This window comes from Ambystoma mexicanum, chromosome 10, assembly GCF_040938575.1.
Source record: "Ambystoma mexicanum isolate Mex_15411 chromosome 10, UKY_AmexF1_1, whole genome shotgun sequence".
Taxonomy (NCBI): Eukaryota; Metazoa; Chordata; class Amphibia; order Caudata; family Ambystomatidae; genus Ambystoma; species Ambystoma mexicanum.
In genome coordinates this window covers 409,419,411-409,441,401 of record NC_090932.1, presented here as the reverse complement: position 1 = coordinate 409,441,401, position 21,991 = coordinate 409,419,411, and the positions used below count along the sequence as shown (strand labels likewise).

The 21,991-nt window shown below is 43.8% G+C and overlaps 1 protein-coding gene across 1 annotated transcript in view; it reads right to left on the bottom strand.

Annotated features, from left to right (window-relative positions):
* The window catches only part of LOC138492876 (uncharacterized), a 404,725-nt gene that overhangs the window by 297,479 nt on the left and 85,255 nt on the right, over nt 1-21,991 (bottom strand). Inside the window, exon 3 of the mRNA XM_069620197.1 lies at nt 20,220-20,321. Coding sequence (XP_069476298.1) covers nt 20,220-20,321 — 102 coding nt within the window. The remainder of the gene's footprint in view (nt 1-20,219; nt 20,322-21,991) is intronic.

Sequence of the window (21,991 nt, the reverse complement as noted above, 5' to 3'; positions counted from 1 at the left end):
GACGCCCTTGGGTCTGTGGCATGCTTTAAATACTAGAATAAATCAATTCAAATAAATTCCACTGTATAAGCCATATGTTGCCCAAATTCAATAAGTTCAGCATAGATTTAGCATAGGCTAGCCAAGGAAGACTTTCTGCACTTTGCAGCTCATTAGGTCCCTTAGAGCTTCACAGCTACAACCAAGGTTCTCACTTTCTCAAACTTTTGCCGAATACAGTAGAGGCTTGATCTTTAATGTGTTGCCAAAACACTTCAGATCCAGTTCCAGGTAGACAAATGGATTAGGGGTGCTCATTGGGAGCATAAGGAGCCTTTTCAAAATGATGTTTTCAACAGTTATTAGGCAGCTGAGATTACTATAGCCCACAGTTCTGCACCAAACTTGCATCACTGCTTGGGATCTATGTAATCCAAAGCAGTTGGTGCTGCAAGCTTCTATGTGGTGCTGTTTTGTTTAAAGAAGGTGTGGTTTTGGTGTTTGGTGCTTTATATTTTCCCATTACTGTAACAAGGCAGAGATTGGCACATGCAACCAACTGAGTTTGGGAGTCAATGGAAGGTGGAATAGGAGGATGACATGGGGCAGGATGAACAGGGGAGGGTGGGTTGCTTGGGTGATGTCAAGGGAGGCAAAAGCACACTGGGAGACATGGACGAGATAGGACATTGGAGTGGATAGGAAGAGACTTACAGAGACTTGTGCAAAGTGAAGTATTGGTTGGCGAGAGAAAGTGGTACTTTGGTGTGAGATTGCATGTAGGGTGCATGGAGAGGGTGACTGAGGTTAGGTGCAAGCTTAGGGGTAGTATGTTAGAGTGAGTGAGAAAGGTGAATGGGAGAGTGAAAGGAGGCTGACTGTGAGAGAAGGAGGGGTGGAGGGGAGTGCAGTGTAGAGTGAGATGGGAGAGAGTGTAGGTTAGTGGGAGTGGTGTGCAGAGAATAATAGAATGTAGAGGGGAGGGGGAATAGTGGAGAGGAGAGTGGAAAAGAGAGATTAGTGGGAATGGAGAATAGTGGGAGGAAAGAGTAGTGGGAGTGGAGAATATTAGAGAGGAAAGAGTGGTAGAGTGTAGTGGGAGAGAAGAGCAGCCTAGAGTATAGCAGAGGGCAGGTGTATGTAGTAGAGGAGAGACAAAAGAACATTGGAGGGACAGAGGGAGAGGAAAAGGAGAGTGGAAGAGAAGGGAGGAGAGTAGAAGAAGGGGAAAGGAAGGAAAGTGCATCAGTGCAAGAAGTATGAGTGTGTCAGAGGTAAGGATCAAGCGAGACCTGGGTAAATGGAAGGCACCACTTCTTGATAACCTTCTACTTGTGTGATCTCAGGTTAGAGTTCACCTAGAAGACCCCAGAGGGTGTAAGAGAGATGATGTGGTTGCCTTCAGGCCCTCACCACTAGCAAGCCAGACTAGTTGGGGATAGTATTAGGGGTACTGATCTCTAGTGACCATCTTGTGATTTACAAAGGTCTGGGCTAGGGGGGAGAGTGACCTGGGAAAGACAAGCTTTAGAGAGGGATGGACCATTTTAAAATGATCAATAAAACCCTTTGAATCATCTTTAAGAGTTGATGTGTTTGTGAAAGCCATCTGTGACAATACACACAACCCTAACATGATAAATGTCCAAACTCCTTCAAAGCTACATGTCGACACATCCCCCATTAACCTCGCTGACCTGTGCAGGCACATCAGAGCATTGTGGCCCACTCCAAACCCACAAGCACACGCCAGTCCTCCTCCCCTATGTCGGGTCACCCACCCAATAGAGCCATAATTCGATGGCACCTAAAGCGCAGTGATGCACTGCAAATGGATCATCTGTCACAGGGCCAGCTGTGCACTGCTGCCTCTGCATAGCCATGTATCCATTTAGCATCTGAGGTCTTTTCACCATTTGGCAGCCATTTCACATTGTCCTTTACTGCTCTGCGGTGGCCGTGTTATTTGTATTAATGTTTTGTTACATCTCCAATTGATGGCATTCGCAGTATGGAACTGCAGGGCCTCAATGATGTTTCTCTCACATGATGTAATTATTCGATATGTGGGGGTAACTGCCTGCTGGAGCGAGAACTCCAGGTTTAGGCAGCCATTTTCTTTGGCTGCAAGCCACACCCTTCTGACTGCACTGTATTTTAGTGACAAAGCCAAACAGAAGCTGCAAAGGGACAAAAGTCCCATTTTTCTTGGTAGGCAATAGTTTATATGGAGTGCTAGTACATGAATGTGTTGTTTGTTTTACAATATCAAATACTAGTTACAGAGAAATCATATTATTTTTGTTGTCGGTCCGAGGATATTACATTCAGGGCTTTAATTGTGTTTTTTTATAATGATAATAACCATACTAGTCAAAGAGAAATGGTCTTATAATTCTTATTAAGTAGGAGGAGACTATATCCAGCAGCTCTAATTGGATGACGGTGCTGCCTATTATTGGCATGGCCAAATACTTGTTTTTGTTTAGTAGCAAATACAAATATATTATAATTCTTTTCAGTCAATAGAGTGCATTCAGTGTTTGTAACTGCGTGTTGTCTTTGAGCAATCATGCCAAATACTAGTTGCAGGGAAAATTACCTATTTCTAGGTAGGCAGGAAGAGATTACATTGAATGTATTCAGTTTCTGAAGCCATTCCAAATACTAGTTGTTGAGAAAATGTCTTATGTACTTGGTAAGCAGGAGAAGTATATATTTAGTGGTTGTAGCAGAGTGCGTTGCCTGCCACTTGCCTTAAAATATTCTGGTTATTGAAGAACAGCCTTATATTTCTTGGTAGGAGGGAGGAGACTATATTTAGTGTCTGTCATTGTGTGTGTGGTCTTTTAGTGGTCATACATTGTTTTTCTTCGTAGTAAGAGGATATTATATTCAGGGTATGTAAGTGTGTTTTCTTTTAATGATAATTAGCATACTATTTGAAAGAAATGTTTTATAATTCTTGATGGGTAGGTGGAGATTATATTGTGTATATCTAAGTGACTGTGCTGTCATTTGGTGGTCAAGCCAAATTCTAGTTTACAGTTGCATAGGGAAAAGTCTTATCATTTTTATAAAGCAGGAGAATATTATATGGAGTGGTTTAAAGTGACGGTGCTGTTTTCTTAATCATATCAAATACTTGCTGTGTACATAGTTGGAAATAACACATTTTATTAATTTCAGGCAGGAGAGTTTATTCAGTGACTGTAACTGAGTGTGGGCTCATTTAGTGGCCATGCCAAATACTAGCTACAGAGACATTTTTTAATACTTCTTGGTAGTCAAGTGGAAATTATATTAATTGTTGTTAACTCAGTGAGTTATCATTTCGTGGACATGCGAAATAGTAGTTCCATAAAAAATTAATCTAGCCAGGGGCAATTGTATTCAGTGTCTGTAACAGAGTTTCTTTTCTTTCAGGGGCCATATCACATACTATTTACAGAGAAAAGGACCAATAATTGGTTGCAAGTGGGGAGATATTATAGTGAATATCTGCAACTGAATGTGTATCTTTCATTTGCCATACTAACTTTTATTTGCACAGAAAACAACTTATATTTCATGCTATGTCAGAAGAGGTTAGGTTTATGTAGATGGGAGGAGATTTCATCCAGTGACTGTTAGTGAATGCACCATTTTTTAGTGTCCAGACCACCCTTTAGTTAGTAGTTGCAGAGAAAAAGTCAAATAATTCTTGGTAAACAAGAGCAGATTATATTCTGTTGCTGAAACCGAGTATGTTGTCATGTAGTGGCTACATCAAATTATAGTTACTTAGAACAATGTTGATATTCCCTGTTGGGCACAAGCAGTTTACATTCAATAATTGCAATTGTATGTGAAGTGTTTCAGTGGCCAGACAACATACTATTTAGTGTTTGCAGAGAAAACATGGTATAATTCTTGGAAGACGGTAGGAGAGTCTACTCAAGGGCTGTAAGTGATTGCACAGTTCTTTAGTGTCAAGAAAAATACTTTCCACTTTAAAGTCGTGAACAGCAAATAAAAAAAAAAGATTTGGGTCAATGGAGTGCATTCCTTTTGCGCAACAGGCTGTGTATTTTTTAACTGCCATGACAACATCTAGTAGCAGTCAAAATGTGTTGCGTTTCTTAGCAGGCAGGATGGGATTATGTTCAATTTCTGTAACTGGTTATCTTGTCTATTAGTGGCCTTGGCAAATACTAGAAACAGCGAAAATCTTTATAATTCTTGATAGGCAGTAGGAGATCATATTTAGTGACTGTAACTTACTGTGCCACCTTTAGATGTGTAGGCTACTTATGTGACTACCTCATCCTAGCCCACCTTTTTATTTACTTTTTCTCTTCAAAAGCAAGGTGGCTAATCTCTTAGATTGTGTATTTTAGCATTGCACTTTAATTCTCTCACTCTATTCTTTGTGATAGGTTCTCATTGAGTTTAGCATGCATCCGTTTTCTTGTTTGTTATATCTTTCCTTGGATTGAAAAAAACCTAAAAGAATGTCATGCAATATGTGACTCCAAATTGACTGCACATTTAGAAACATTATACATCGGTTAGGGGACTTGATGCTGCAGACAATGATAATCGACATTGGTTAGTGGAACTCAATTCAATGAACACATGCAAAATCTGTTGAGAAACTGTAAACATGATGAAGTAGAAGCAAAAAAGACAAAGGCATAAGAAATAGTATGCATTGCATATACATGTGTTTAGGCAGCACAGTGAACAGAATACATTTTATGAAAGGCCATCATGCTGTGGTACTCATGAGCAAACAAGATTTACCAGGTTTCGCATAAAGAATAGCAGAGTAAGACATCCATACCCAAAATATGTTCACGTTTTACAATCTATTTCATCATTTAGAGCCTCATCGGCATAGAGGCTTTAAAGTATACGAATCAGTGGCGGCTGCAGAATTTTTTTACTGGAAATGTTTGTGCCGAATATGTGGGGGCAACGAGCATAGCGAGGCTGCTCAAATGAAGCAAGTGTGTTTGGGGCGGGGAGGATTGTCAACCAAGAAAATCTTTAAGATAATGGTTAAAATGGTACATTTTACAGCACTTTCTGAGAAAAAGTGTGTAAAAAGCCACACAGTTTGTTCTCGGTTTTGTGTAGTAGCACATGAAAAAGAAATAGATGCTAGTCACAACAGTGCACAGCAGCATTTTCCAATGCATTTTCATAATGCCTTGTCCCACATCATATGTATATAAAACAATTTCACTGTCTGTATCTATACATGCCCATGCAGATGCATCAATATATGCCAGTATTATCATATAAGGACTCCCAGCCAGTAGAAAATGCCATGATGCACTAAGAATATGTGGCCATACTGGAGCCACCCACGTAAGCCAGTCTAGATAAATAATAACACATATAATGTTTGCTTTACCCTTGATACCAAGTAAAAAATGCCATACCACATCAAGAAAGTATATGCAGACTGGCACTATTAGTAGTGCAATTCTGCATATGCTTTTCTAATGTATCATGGTATTTTTGTACTGTGCATCAAGGGTAAAGCAAATATGATAAGTGTTATTATGTGGATGCCAAGCTATTCACATAACACGTATCATGTTTGTGTTACCTTTGATGCACAGCAATTTACTGTCCATCAAGGGTAAAGTAAACAAGTGTTGCTATGTGGCTAGACTGGCCTACATTTGATGTAGGCCAGTATAGCCAAATAGTCAAATGTATCCTAATTGCTTTTACTGTGCACCAAGGGTAAATAAAACATGATATTTGCTATTATGCGGTCAGACTAGCTTACATTGAATGTAGGTCAATTTGTCAAAGTGATCAACCAGACATACAGTTTCATACAGAACTGGATGCGGGCCCACAACCTCTGTCTCAATGAGGAGATGACAGAGCTTCTCATTGTGGGCTCCCCTCACTGACTAAGCTCCCTTGGCTTTCTTATTCATCCTTCCCCATTGATTGGACGATCATCCAGGTTTCTAGGTCTGTGAAGACTTTAGCCGTTTATCTCAATGCCAAAATTAACATGGCCCACCAAGTCAATATGCTCGCCTCTTCCTCAGCCTACATAGCCCAGCACATTTCTCTTAGTAGGACATTCCTCTCCACTCACCTACTAACTGCCTCACCCTAGCACACCCCATCATTGGCAGTAAGTTGGACTATTGCAATGTCCTCTACTCTGGCACCACAGCCAAGAACCTGGCAAAACTGCACTACAAAACAAGGCACTAAGGGCAGCCCTTGGCCTGAATCGCGCTGACCATATTACTGGAGTGTTAGAAAAGATTTCCATTTATGTGAAGTTTTCCCTTCCGTTGTGTACCCCCCAACATTTTGCTGCTGTTTAAACAACATAGTCTGACTTTGCCAGTGAAGCACAGCCTTCAACTGCACTCCACTGGGGTTTCGCTCACTTTGCTATGGGGAAACTGACATGCCCTTAAAGACAGTCAGTACTGGGAGACTTTGTTTCCCTTAGTTCTTTTCAATGTTGCAAATGTTCTGCAACATGTTACAAGTGCACAATACCTTACAGTACAGTGCGCTTGGGTCTTTCTTTAATTTCCAAAGGCCCTAGACTCTCTCAAAGGATTTTTTAGGAGAAGTGCAAATGTGCCTTGGACAGGGCTGGTGGCAGCTTATGCTTTTGCATATTTGTATCCCTTTCTTGCCAAGCAAACCACACTTACTGCATTTGGCATAGGAAGGTGGCCTAGCTCCAAAAGGGCCATGCCAACAGGTTCTTTGTCCTGTCCTTTGGCCATCTTGACCCTTTGCCTTCCCCAGTTTGAGCTGACCCAGGTCAGTCCTTATTTGGGCATGCATTCTCCCGTGAAACGCCAAGCTTTCACGGCCTTCTACATGACTTGTCTGTGCGATTCCAGGATGTGGGTTGGACTGTCTGGTTCCAATATACAACCTGGGTGCCAGAGTGTCTGGTGTGCTGTGAATGACTGGGACCACCGTGGTCCGTGATTGGTCCACGTCTGGTGTGCCTGTATGTGAGCAGATCTCCCATTGGCCCTCTTCGGTTTGGCGCAAAGGAGATTCTGGATAAGCGAAGGCCCCAAACACCCACACCAGGTCTATCTCTTGAGTTCTCACTGAACCTAGGATAGGATCCAGGCATCCTGAAACTAAGAAGCCGAGTTGAGCAACCGCTGATGATCCGCTGGAAGGTTTGCCACCCTGAGCCCACTGTCATCTCGCTGGACCCCTCTGCAGCTGATCGAACTAGAAGGTCTGAAAAGATACTTCGACCCATTGGAATAGTGGGACCAACTACTCTCTGCACCTTCATCAAATCCTGCAAGTAAGCATTCTCGGAAGTGTCCCTGGGCCACCCAGTGGGCTGACCAGCTTGCATGGGACCTTTGCTCTGACACTGCCGCCTTTTTGAGGAGACCCTTGAAACATGGTATATTGCAAGCTCATTGTTCACGGCACTCTCACACCGAATTTCATACACCTGGCATTCCCAGGTCTGGAATAAAGAGAGAGCGCCTGAACCGGAGTACACGCGGATACTGTGTTGCCCAGCCGTGGTGACGAACTTCACAGGTGCCTTGCTGCTGTGCCCCTCTGAGCCCTGAAGCCTGCTACTGTGAAAATGGCCTGATCCATCTACCAGGAGCTGAGAAATTGCCACTGTCCCGCCAGGGAATCATTGCTGTAACTTCACAGCTGAAAGCCGCAGAGCTGCACAACTGCCGTATTTGAACCGACAACCGAAGTAGACTCGACTGCCGAAGTTTGGTCCAGAGTGCACGAGGGGTCAGTGAGAACCTACAACCCTTACCAGTGGCCCCTAGCACATCCATCCACTTTTACGCACAAGTGTCCCCGGAGAGCCGCTCTCCTTTCCACATATAGTCTGTGCTATCAAACCATTCCCAGCTCCTGTAACCTGTTCTGCCCTTTTGGGGATATCCTGCACGAATAGTGGGAACCTGTTCTTCATTGCCTTACCCACCGTCCTGAGCTGCTACAGCCCCTTCAAGAGACACTGTTTTCGCCCATGTGCACTATCGCATGCACTAGCATTTGAAAGTACATTGAGTGCTAGGTTCCTCTCTTCGTAGGGACTGGACTGCCTCTCAGTTAAGGTTTACTTTATGAAGAACTGTCTAAAGACTATTTGCACTGCTTGCTTCCTTCACTTTTAGGTTGTGGACCCATTCTCTGCTTTTTTCCTTTTAGGCCACTTATTATTGTATATATGTTTTATAGTAGTGTTGTGTTGTTTTGATGTTTTTCTATTTATAATTGCTGTGTGTTGAATTTCAAAGAACTTGAATAAATGTACTTATATTTTTAATATAGATACACCTGTCTGGGAGTGATTTGTAGTGTCTTTACTCTGTGTGCTCATTGAGGTCTTTCAGTCACCCTCACCCTTCCTGAGACCTAGCCTTAACCGTCGCCAATGCTACCTTGATTGGTCTTGCTTGTCCAGAAGGTAACCCTGTTCCAAGAAACTAGGCTGGCCTTCGGAACCTCTGCCCACCTGGTCAGAGTTCAGAAATCCATCTTAACATGCAGCAAGAAGGGATGCTCATTGGATCACTATAAAAGCTTGCATTGAATTAAAAACACAGGTCCTCGCCCACCGATGACTCCACCTCAATGCCCCTCCAACCTCATCCCCTGCATTGCTGCAAAATCATCAACTCGATGCCTTTGTTCCTCGACCAGCTGTGCCATACTCACTCTCAGATTCCAGCACAAGAGAGCAGGGGGAGTGAGAGCATTTTCTGTTTGACCGCCCCTAATATTTGCAACACTCTCCCTAACCACATCAAACATGAATTATCCCTCCTGACTTTGAAAGAATCCTTGAAAACATGGCTTTTCAACACATATGCATAACCTGCTTGTACAAATAAATAAATAAAGAGATTTGAAAAACGAACACTTTTATGTTTGCTTTACTCTGCATCAATGGTAAAGCAAATATGCTGGTTCAAATACAAAACAGCCATATGCAACATCAAAACAACCATGAACTCCGAGAACAAAAATTAACCACGAATCATGCTCCAAAACTATTCAACTTTGTCAAAACTTTTTCCAAACCACCATCCACACCTCCCGTGCCCCCATCCACTGCCATATGCTACTCCCTCATGGACTATTTCAACTCCGAAATTCACATAAGGCATGCCTCCCCTCTGCTTTCCAATTCCCACTCCCGCACCAAAACATGTCCACACATGGGACACCTTCCACCCCATTGATGCAGACACCCTTTCTGCTAAAACAAAACCTGCACACTTCCTAGATTATGCATGTCCACTACAAGCTGCATCCAACTGCATCACCAAGCCCACTCCCCACTGGCTCAATATCATCAACTCCTGTCTCTCACATAACACTATCCCTTCTGCACTCAAAAGTGGACAAATCTGACCCCTTCTCAAAAGAATGTCTCTAGACCCACACTTCCCAAAAATTACCACCCCATCACTATCCTGCCAATGCCTTGCTATAATCATCAAACACTTTGTCACTGCCCAACTTCATCAACGCAAACAACCTACTCAATGCCTTCCAATTTGGCTTTTGATATGATCACAGCACTGAGACAACCACACTTCACATCCTCGATAACCTCCACAAAATCACTGACAAAAAATCCTTGACCTCTATGCAGCCTTCAACACCATTGACCACACCATTTTACTCCACATCCTAGCCCACAGGATGAGACTCTCAAGCACAGTCCTCAACTCGTTCACCTCTTTCCTTACAGACAGGACACACTTTGTCTCTATGCTCCTTTTAGATTTTACCCCACCCATGTCAAATATGGTATATTGCATGGCTACTCGCTATGTCCACTCCTCTTCAACATATATGTTGAATTACATAGAAAAATCATTTACAAACACAAAATCAATTTCTACCAATATGCAGATACCATGAAATATACTTCCAAATCTCATCCCTCTCACAATTCCAAAACCTCAAAAGCTGTCTCTGCACTATCACCACCTGGATGGTCACCCACTTCCTGAAGCTCAACACTTCCAAATCAAAAGACCTCATCATCGTGCGCCCATAGCCACAAACCCAAACTCACCCCCTGGATGAAAGAATTCACTATGAGCACCCCACACATATTCCTCTCCAAACCTGTCAAATTTCTTGGCTTCACAAACGACTCCCATCTTTCGTTCACACACCACATAACCTACAACTACACCTCCTACAAAAGATCAGACACATCCTCCCTCCTGACAACTTCCACATCGCAGTGCAAGAACTGGTTCTCTCCAAGCTGGCCTATACCAATACTCTCCTCATTGGATTCCCCAACTGCACCCTTGTCCCCCTCAAAGCCATACGAAACTCAGCCGCCAGACTCATCCTCAACCCTCCCAACATTCACACATAATCTCAGCTCTTGGCCTGCTTCCCATACTCCCCCATGCCAAAACGAATTGCCTTCAAATTATGCTGCATTATTTTATATGCCATTAACCACAAAACCCCATCTTACATTCAAGCAATTCAGCATCTCCCACATAGTCCACTCAGCAAACTAACATGCACACACAAAAACAATCATTTACTCAGTGGGCACCCAGAGCCTGGTACACCCTACCTCTTCACATCATCACTGCACCCTCCATCAAGAAAGAGCATCAAAACATACCTTTTCCCCCACACATATCCCTTCCCCTCAACCTCCACTGCTACCACTTGTCCATCCTAATCTTCCTATTTTAACCTGAAAATATTTTGTAACTTCAGTTTCACATCTCACCTTTTCAACCTTTTAACCTTCTAAGAAGGTGCTTAGAGAACCTCTGGGTAAGGCCAGCATTGAACACACATTTAAATAAAATAATTAAAATGAAATAGGTATCATGTGGCTAGACTGGCCTACATTCAATTTATGTAATAACACTCATCATGTGTACTTGTACTTTGCATCAAGAGTAAAGCAAACACGATAAGTGTATTACGTGGCTACACTAGGCCACATTGAATGTAGGACAGTCGAGCCATGTAATAAAATTTACAATCTTTAATGTGCCCTTGATGCACAGTAACATTTACTCATTATGTTTGCTTTACCCTTGATGCACACTACATTAGGATAAACCAAACATGATATGTGTTATTATGTGGCTAGACTGGCCTACATTCAATGTAGTCCTGTCTATCCATGCAACAGCACTCATTGTGTTTGCTTTTATTGTGCATCAAGAGTAAAGCAAACATGATAAGTGTTGTGACATGGCAAGAATGGGCTACTCTGAAAGTAGGCAAGTCTATCGACGTAATAACACTTACAATGTTTGCTTTACCCTTGAAATACAATAACATGTACTCATTACGTTTGCTTTACCCTTGATGCACAGTAAACATTACTGCACATCAAGGGTAAAGCAAACAATATACTTGTTACGTGGATAGACTGGCTACATTGAATTTAGGCCAGCCTATCCACAGAATAATACTTAATCATGTTTGCTTTTACTGTGCATCAAAAGTAAAGAAAACATGATAAGTGTTATTACGTGGCTAGACTGCCCTACATTCCATGTAGTCGTGTCCGTCCACACAATAACACTCATCATGTTTGCTTTTACTGGGCATCAAGAGTAAAGCAACCATGATAAGTATTATTACATGGCTAGACTGGCCTCCATTGCATGGAGGCATTCTAGCCACGTAATACCACTTACCATGTTTGCTTTACCCTCGATGCACAGTTATATGCACTCATCATGTTGTATTATTATTTTTGATATATCTATTGAGCACAGACCTGGCTTCGAGAATCAACAGAGCATTTTACAGAGGTATACAACAATACTGATGCACAACAGAACGCTTTATAGTGGAATGCAACAATACAAATGCATAAAGCAGTGCTTTTCAGAGGTAACATCAGAACAGATATACAGTGGGGGGTAGGATACAGCGGGCCATAGAGGATGGGTACAGCTGTATAGAGTGGTCAGGGAAGAGCAAATGGTGCCTAGCAAGTCAGGTGTTTGCTTTACCCTTGATGCACAGTAAAATGCACTGTGCGTTGTACGTAGGCTAGTCTATCCATGTAGTAACACTTATCATGCTTGCATTACCTTGGGAAAAGCAAATATGATAGGTATTATTATATGGATAAACTGGCAAAATTGAATGTAGAGCAGTCTAGCCATGTAATAACCATTATTATGTTTGCTTTACCATGGCTAAAGCAAACATGATAGGGATTATTATATGGCTAAAATGGCTACATTGAATGTAAACCAGTCTAGCAATGTAATAGCACTTATCATGTATGCATAGTACTCAGGGGTAAAGCAATCATGAAATAATTAGTTATGTGACTAAACCGGCCTACATTGAGTGTCGGCCAGTCTATCCACTTAATAACACTACCATGTTTGCTTTACCCTTGATGCACAGTACAGTGTGTTTACTGTGCATCAAGGGTAAAACAAAAACGAATGCTATGCCCCCAGCAGCTACCACTTGGTGGCGGCTGCTGGGAGCATGATAGGGCCCACCCCTAAGTTTATCAGCCCGCTCCTCTTCACACAAACACACACACACACTCACTCGTATACACTTCCACCTGCGCATTCATGTATCATTGAAAGAACTCGCTGCATGCATGCCTACACATATACACACCAACATACACATACATCCATACATACATTACATTAAAAAACGTACCTTCTGGCACCCTCATCACGCTTTACACAGCCACAGAGGATCTCCTCTCCTCACAATGTGAACATGATGACTGACAGGAGAGAGGGCCTCTCCTGTCAGTAAGCATGTCTGCCCTGTTAGCGCAGTAATGAGAGGCAACGGGGACAGTCTTTCACTTACCACGCTGCCTCTTATTATTACTCTATGTAATGCCTGGTTCACCCAAGACCTCTTACAGATGCGTGGACAAAAAAGAACTGCCCTCACTACCTGGGTCAATAACGCGACAGTAGTTACCAGAACCACCTTTAAATCAACCTCTAAGCTGAACAAAACGGCCATCTCCAACGCCAAAGCCACATCTTACAATACCAGGATTACGAATGCTAAATCTGGTAGCTGCAAAATTTTCGCCATTTTCAGAGAACTAGAGACCCCTTCTGCCCCACCCTCACCAATTGTGAAGGGCGAATCTTGGTGCAACTCCATTCAATCTGCCATGCTAAAAATACTTGAGACCCTACAGGCCAAAATCCTTGCCCACCAAAAGGAGATCACCAAACTGATCACCAGTTCTGAAAATTCCCATGCCAACTCATCCACTTCATTCAACTCCAAAGATATGAGTGAATCAGAGGTAATCTCACTCCTCCAAACCATCAAACCTTCCAACTGTAAAGGTGATGTCTGCCCAGCACAGGTCATGAAGGACTGTGCCCCATCATCACAGCATTCATTAATGCCTCTTTTCGTACCGGCCCCGTCCCATTGGGACTAAAGGAAGCGTGGGTTTGTCCGCTCCTCAAGAAGCCTTCCCTTGACCCCGCTGGCCCAGGCAATTATAGGCCCATTATCACTGTACCATTTGTACTAATAATACTGGATAAAGCAGCCTATCTGCAAATTCAGAAATTCCTAGAGGAAAACCACATCCTTGGACTCAGACAATTAGGGTTCAGGCCTCATCATGGGACCGAAACGGCTCTCCTTGACCTCAAAAACCAAATCGATGACCTCAGAGACGCCGGCAAACCCGCGCTCCTCCTGCTCCTTGACCTGTCAGCCGCTTTTGACTTGGTCAATCACAAAACCCTATGCCAACACTTATCCCCTGTTGCTAACTTCTCTGACAAGGCTTGCAAATGGATAGACTCTTTTCTAAAAGACAGAGCGATGAAAGTCTTTTCTGACTCCGCCTGTGCCGACCCTAGTACAATCAAATGTGGGGTTCCGCAAGGGTCCTGTACGGCCCCAACCCTCTACAACCTCTTCATGAGGCACTTTTTTCAAATCTTGGACTCTCTGGGCATCTCATACACAAACTGTGCAGATGACACCCAGGTACTGATCCCCCTCTCGGGAGATTACCTGTCCGACCAGAATACCCTGAACTCCGTCTACTCAACAATGCAATCCTGGATGGCAGAAAACTGGCTATGCCTCAACAGTGAGAAGACCGAGCTTCTGCTGGTGGGTTCACCCTCCACCCTGAGTAAACTGGGCACTGAATACTCCTCATACACCATTGACAACATTCCCATCTCCATCTCACCTTCCATCAAAACTCTAGGGGTCTTCTAAGAACCTGACATGACCATGAACAGGCAGGTCAATGCCATAGCCTCCATGTCAGCCTACCACTCAAAACTCATCAACACAGTCCGTCCTTTCCTTTCCCAACAAAACTGCATAACCATCCCCAGGGCCATCATTGGATCAAGGAATAGGCACCTCTGCCAAGAATGTTGCTAAACTCCAAGTTGTTCAAAACAATGCGCTCAGAGCCGCCACGGGACTCTTGCGGGAAGAACACATTTCAGAACTCAGGAGACAGGTCCCTTGCTTCCCAGTTAAGCAAATGATCACTTTCAAAGCCCTAGCTCTGTCTCACAAGTGTCTCCAGGACCTTGCTCCTCCTTATCTTGCTCAAAGAATCGCCAAACCCTCTACCTACAAACCATCCAGATCTCAGTACTCTAACCTGCTATCTATCCCTAGAATACGCAAAGCCCGTGCAGACGGCTCTAGTTTCCCTTCAGTCGCACCACCTTGTGGAATGCCCTTCCTCCACACCTCAGGCTCATTGACTCTCACTCAGCGTTTCACAAAGCAATCAAAGCGAACCTCTTTGTATGATGTACTCTTTTTAAGCAACATACTATGTTCTAATGTACTCTGTTAAGTAACATACTATATTCTAAAAACTTGTGACCCTGTAAAATTAACAAGTTATTTCATGGGCGGCTTCATTGTAACCCTCAAGTAAGCCTCCTTTAGCCATCTTACAGCGCCTCGATGCCCTTGGGCTGCTAGCGCGCTCTACAAATCCAAATAAATAAATAAATAAATAAATGTGTTTGTTGAGGAGCCCAATGGGCTTTGTATACAAACAAAAAATGCGAAGTGGGGGATGCAGCCCTGCTCAGAGGCAGGCAGCACAGTCCACCATAAAAATAAAGCACATGGATAGGCTTTGCTGCCTGCCACTCAGTTCTGGGGACAATTTTCATGACATAGCCTTTTTAAATCTTTTTTGTTTTTTGCAACAGTAAAAAAGTCAATATAAGTGACACATCATGAAATATAATATTAATTCAAATACAATAATCAAATATAACATCATCAAACAGTAGAGTATTTGTTGTATAATAGGAGTCATACAAATAAATACAGTCCGCTATTGGATGATACTTAGACAAAAGAGGGAGAAAAGGCTTGGTGAAAAGTGCCAAACTATTAAAGCACATATCCAAACAAAAAATACGAAAGAGTCTGATTGTCAAAAAGTTGCACAAATGAAAGGAGCGCAGAGAATGCAGTTGATTAATTTGCACAGCTTTTAGAAATGCGCAGGCCACCTTATTCTCAAAGGTGACCCGTACATTTCAGGAGGGGCTGGAAAGGAACACAATGTCCAGCCTCCCTGCGCATCGAAGATCCTTTGTGGACTGGGCAGCTCCTTTTTTCGGTGCAGCTGATGAGAGGTATTTGTGCCTCTCATCACTTTCACTTACCAACTATAATAATACTCTACAACCCAGGCTTTATATCCAGAGAAAACATCGGAGACAGCATGTGAAAAAACAAATTCCAGTATCCCCTCAAAAACCTACAGTAAAAAGCGAATGAATTGCATTAGTATTCCGCCATTAATCGTCAGGATGCAGATACCTGACAAATGGGCCGGATAGAGTGTAAGGTCATACAAAATTAACTGTGTGGTGCTGTAACATGAATTTTGTCGATATAGGGCACCTGCTGCTTACATGTATACCGCTCTTGGGTCGATATCAAAGACACATGAGTACAAATCTATCCCCATCGTTGAGGCAGCCAATTTGGGCTTTTTGGAGTTTTTTTCTGACACTGAAAAATGATGGGCTTAATATTGCCCACATATTGCCCACATGCTCTAAACCCTAATGATGATAAGACTTAATCGATTTTCCAAACCAGAAACATTCGAATAGCAGACACATATGACAATTTCCCCAGAGTAAGTCCCATTAAACCTGCTAAGTCCTAATATGGCCAGATAAACCTCACTATCCACACAAAAATCGTAATGGTTCTGTTCAATGGGTTCAATGGGGGTACACAGTTTTAATTAAGACTTGCACTAGTAGTGTGTCCTTTCACGCTTTCGATAGGGCACTGATTAATTTGTAGTCTTACTACTGCTACCACTTGAAAACACTTATTTATGGGCTTGTTATAAATGCCATATCATATCATATCCTATCATAACCAAAGCAAAAAAAAAACACAATGGCCCTCATTACGACCCTTGCGGAGATCCATGGTGCAATTTGCACCATGGACCATGGCGCAGAGCTGCCAACTCCGCCATGGGGGTTGGCGGACTTACCGCCCCATTCCGACCTTGGCGGGGCGGTTAGTCCCCAATCCCCATTTACCCTTCAACATTCCCATTTTTGCCCCATAGGGTATAATGGGAGTGGGGAAGGCGTTAATTACGCCACCGTAAATTACGGTGGCGTAATTAACAAGAGGACCGGTAGCGCCATGGATTTTTCCGCCCGGAAAATCCGGGTGTAAAAATCACCATGGCGCTACAGAAAGTCGTAATCTGGCGGAGAGGTACGCCATGCATTACGCTGGCGTAAACCCCTCTCCGCCAGGGTCGTAATGAGGGCCAATGTGTTTCCAATGTGATCCTCTGATTGTTTCAGAGGATCAGGAATCAGGCAGCCATGCTCTGTTTCATCCTTAAGCCATAATCACCAGTTCCACGGGCTGGAACGGGTGGTAGTGGCCAGGGGCCTGAGTTAATAGGGCAGAAACACGTGGTAATGCCCCTTTCCGTTACCACCCATTCCTTCCTGTGTAATAGGTGATTATGGCCATTAGCACTCCGGTTTTGCAATCCGTAAACTTAAGGTGGTAAGAGAAATGTATTTTCTTCCGATGAACAGGACGCCATGCGGCATCTCATTCATTGAAAGAGAATACTTTGTTAAGATGACCGCCATGAGTCAGGAAGGTGGGGCTCCATACCGAGCTTCTCTTCAATTTCCATGGCAGCCAGCAGCAGGTAGACGGAGCAATACTGGCGGAGGTGGGGGCTGCCTCCGCCATAATCAGATAAGTGGTGCTGGTGGGGGGATTGAGGGAGAAATGGAAAGGGAAGCAAAGAAGGGTTGGGGGAAGATGGCGGCGAAGCAGCTGTCAGGTTGCTTGGAAGGTGGGTTGGCTCTTGGTTGTATACGAATTGTTTGAATGTCAATTGTTCGAATAGCAATTGACCTTCTGCACAATTGACCGAATTTAAACGGTCAATTAGGATATATATGCGGGGGAAACACCCCGCAGCCCCCCACCCAATCCAACCCCCACCCCAACCCCCCTCCCAATCCCCTTATATTATTATTACACCAACCCAACCCATAATATATATTAAAATGACTATACGGTCAATTGTGCAGAAGGTCAATTAGGACCCCTATTATTCGAACAATTGTGTCATTCGAACAATTGTAAACAAACAATTCGGGTAATACCTGGCTCGTGGGATTCAGCCCGCGATCCAAGCAACCTGATTGGTTGCCCCCCTCCCCCACCCTGTGTGTTAAGAAAGATGGACAAACTACTGGCTGCCTTAAAAACTCTCTACTGGTTACCAGTCACAGAACATATCCAATTCCGAATCACATGAACTATGTATACAATCAACAGGGGTAAAGGGCCAGACCACTTAAGAATCTCACTCTCCAATTGACACCTACAATGAGCCCATCTGGGTACACAGCCCTTGGGGGTCATTCCGAGTACGGCGGTAGGGGGTTAACAGCACTGGTAAGGATGCAGGTGCCGTTAACCCCCTACCACCGTATTCCGAGGTCCCTTAGCGGGTCCCACTAGGGCCGGCTGGTTTTACGAGCTGCCCTTAGCGGGTCCCGTTAAGGGACCAGGGAGCTAATAATGTTATTAGCTCCTTCCCCATTCCCTATGGGGGCTTGAATGAGAATGGGGAATGGTTTTCAAAATGGGGACTTACCGGGTCCGCATAGGTCGGAATGTCCTGGTAAGTCCCCATTCCAACACCATGGACCCGGACACGCGTTTGGAGGCAGCCATGGTGCTATTAGCACCATGGCTGCCTCCAAACTCGTAATGACCCCCCCTTGTCTCTGGAATGCACTGAAGCCAAAAGAAAGCGCCCTACACATCCTGTCCACTTCAATGAAAGCCTTGAAAATTGTCCTAATTGCAGATATTTTACCTTCTCCATCTTACATTGTAGGCCAACCCTTCACCCACCCCTCCGAAGACAGGGAGTTCCTTTCACAATTGTTTTGTTTTAGGAGATAACTCAAGACCTTACTCTTCAGTCAATAACTAGGTGCCACTTAGGCTCCTTGCCTTTCCAATTGACATCACACTTCCACTGCTGGAACATCCCATGTCACATACTGCAATGGCCCCTTACCTTATATGTCAACCTCAATGCCATTTACAGTGCTCTGTTGCTTCCTAGCTAGGTTTACATTGTATGAAACATATATACAAAGACAATGATCGGGTCCACTCTGACCAAAGCATGGGACTGGAAAATGATGAGGTCTAACTCTGAGATACATTCAGAAAAAAACATGCACTGTACATGACTTAAGAACCATACTTTGGAGCAGTTGCTAACAAAACATGAAAAGACCCAATAGCTGCATTTTTTTGAAATTCAGCAATTTCTTGTCCTCTTTTTCTGCACGACCTTAGCCTGACACGCTTTTTAGGTTTTGACTGAAAATGTTAGCTGTTGGAGAGTATGTAAATGAGACCAGGTTATCGCTGACCAAAACATAGGACGAATGTATTTGTTTCTGGAGTGGATTTTTGTTTGAGAATGATCTATAATTAGCACCTAGGGTGTGCAGCTAATAGCACTTGCGATAATTACCCATGTGTTTTTGTCAACCTGCCTAAGTTAGCAGTGGTGGAATACGAATGTGCTATGTGTGTTGGCACTGGCTTCAATATTTAGTACCCATCTCAGAATAGGGGTGTCTGTCTCTTAGGAGCACATTTTCAGCTCTGTGTGACATAAATAAAAAGCATAAAAGCCCTGCATAAGGCTTGCACACATTTTCTTTCTGCTACGCCCTATTTTCATGTATTTGTAGGGTGGAGAGGAGGGGCGGAACGTAACTTGCATTTCTGCTGCTCCCTTCCTCTCCACCATACAAATTAGGGTGACCAGATCTAAAAAGTAAAAAAACCAAGACATGATAACTAACATAAAAGTAGGACTAACTCTTGAAAGTAGGTGTACACATCAGTAGCGGTTGGAGGAGAAGGCGGTTTAAGTGTTACTGTTCAAATACACTCCTATTATGATTCATTTATCACAAACTAGCACTATCTGAAGTTGTAAAATGCAGCATTTCTTCTGTGTGAGATTGTGCATTCCTGCCGGACAGCTATGAACACCTACCACAAAAACCAGGACCACTGCAGTTTCCAATAGAAACATAATCTTGAAAAAGGGGGGCAGAGCACCAAAATGCAGGACAGTCCTGGCAAGACCGGGACATCTGGTCACCCTAATACAAATGCACCAGCATTTGTACCGGCATGGAATTTCATGCCGGTACAAATGCTGGGTATCCCTATAGAGTGTGCCATCTTTTTTCACCAGCAAAAATGCAGGTGGACTCCATTGAAATCAATTGTACACGGTGCCTGTCCTGCGTACATGGCAGGCAGCGCTTACTCAATTTGCAGTGCAGAGTGCAAAAGGGGCAGCATACAAACGTGCACGTCGCCTTTTTGCCCTCGCCTTTTGCACTCCGCCATGTACATGTGGAACATATGGCGGCAGGAGCTGCTTTAAGCGTAAACCTGCAATTCCCGTGTTATTGGTGTTTGGAAATTCTGCATCTTAGGCCAATGCTTGGAAACCCCAGGTAGTGAGGTTGAGAATTAACATTTGTGATCTGGATTACTCTAGCCTTGGCATGGGCTGGTTACAGTGATGCTTGACGTGAGTCTCACTGCAAAATAGGATGTTTAATAATCCAAAGATCAAAAAACGCATGCCAACTCACCCTTGCCCTTGGGACCTCGCTGCTTGTCCATGGAGTAACGCTTGACGCAGGGGGCTCCCTCCCAGGAGGCACGGATATCAGGAAGAACGCTCCAACAGTAAGCTGTGAAGACAAAGTCCTAACATGTGACCACACAAAGGGACTGCAAAGGCCAACTCGTCTGTCTTCTTTTGCGCACACCAAAGTTGCAGATCCCCAGAAGGGGAGGGAACCCATTCCAGTTTCTGAAACGCCTTGAACAGAATCTTGTTTCGTCAAGCCTTCCTGCCCTAATACACATGTGTATGGACGCCCTACATCTCCTTTCATAGACTGAGAAAATGCAAGCTGGCACTTTGAAAGTTATCTTACCCCTCCAAATCCAAACCCTTCATGCCCCCTTTTTACGTTTCACCCCACTCAACCCTGGGTTCTGCTGCAAAACACAAAAAATGAAATCAAAATAAGTAAATGGTACTGGCAGCTCTAATAGACAGACGGAATTGCACTTTTGAACACTGCGTAAGAATTAAAAGCCAAATGTAGGCTGTGCTTGTATGGCGCTATTGCAGTACATCTTGGTTGGGCAGCCAAGTTCATTCCTCCAGAGTCAACGCCAAACTCTTTTTTTTCCGTATAGGCACAACAAATGCATTTAAATACAGGGAATGTCAACGTGAGGTCTTTGAAAAAGCAGTGGCTCGCCTGAAAAACTGCTGTGGTTGTGTCTGTTGCAAACGGGCCGTGGGGACATACCGAGTTCATTATTGTTTTATTTTTTTTATTTTTTTTATGCAGGCCTCAGAGGCTTTTCAGTCTTAACAAGGATTGCAATGTTGACCACATTAAGGTGCTAATCCAGCTGTCCCTGTTTAATAAACCCTTTTTTACCAACGCATTCACGCCTATTTTCAGTGCGTTGCTTAGCCAATAAAATCTTGGTACTTATTTAATAGTACTGACCACCCATATGAATCTTTCACATCAAAAACTACAAGTAAGATGGCCACCGTGGAATGGCAGGCAGGCCTCTAGGGATAGCCTCTTTTCCATTTTCATGAGCCTCCATGGGAGAGATCGGAGAAATAGATGCTGTGTAAGTAGCAGGAGCAAGCACATGTTTTGGCGTGTAAAATCGGGTAGGCAGGAGGTGGCGGTAAAGAGTCATGGGGGCAGAAGAGAGCTGGAGCAGGCAACATGCAGCTCGAACACAAGCTTGTGCCATGTGGCAAAGTCTGCGATCAGAGCACCTTGACTGGCTGTGCCCGAAGCCTTGGGTGCTTATAACTGAGCATATACAACACACATTTGTCCAGCATTCTGGCGATACATTGGGAAATCTTTCTCTTGAAAAATATTTGTGGAGATTGTGCGCTACACTAAAATGGAACAGTCAAGTACTGCTCCATTCACTAGGTCTGCACTAGCAAAAGAGACTATTTGACCTGCCTGATGGCAAGTATAGGTGATTTTCTTTTAGTATTTTTGCAGGACACCTTCTGACGTGGAATGCTAAAAAAATCTGCAGACTGTTCTTTGGCTGAAAACATAGAGACTGCAGTGGATTTTTTCTCCATTACACTTCCCCACTGTTGTGGGGCATGGTGTGCTCACACGATCAGTGCTGGGGGGCCAGAACCTTGGTTGGTTGCCGGGATCACCCGGACTTACAGTGTTGCAGGGATGACCCTGACAAGCCACGCAGGCTTGGGCCTGGGGGTGCCGGGGCACCGTGGATGCAGGGAGAATTCGGATTGTAAAGTGGCTGGGTGGACCCAGGGCACCATTCTGGG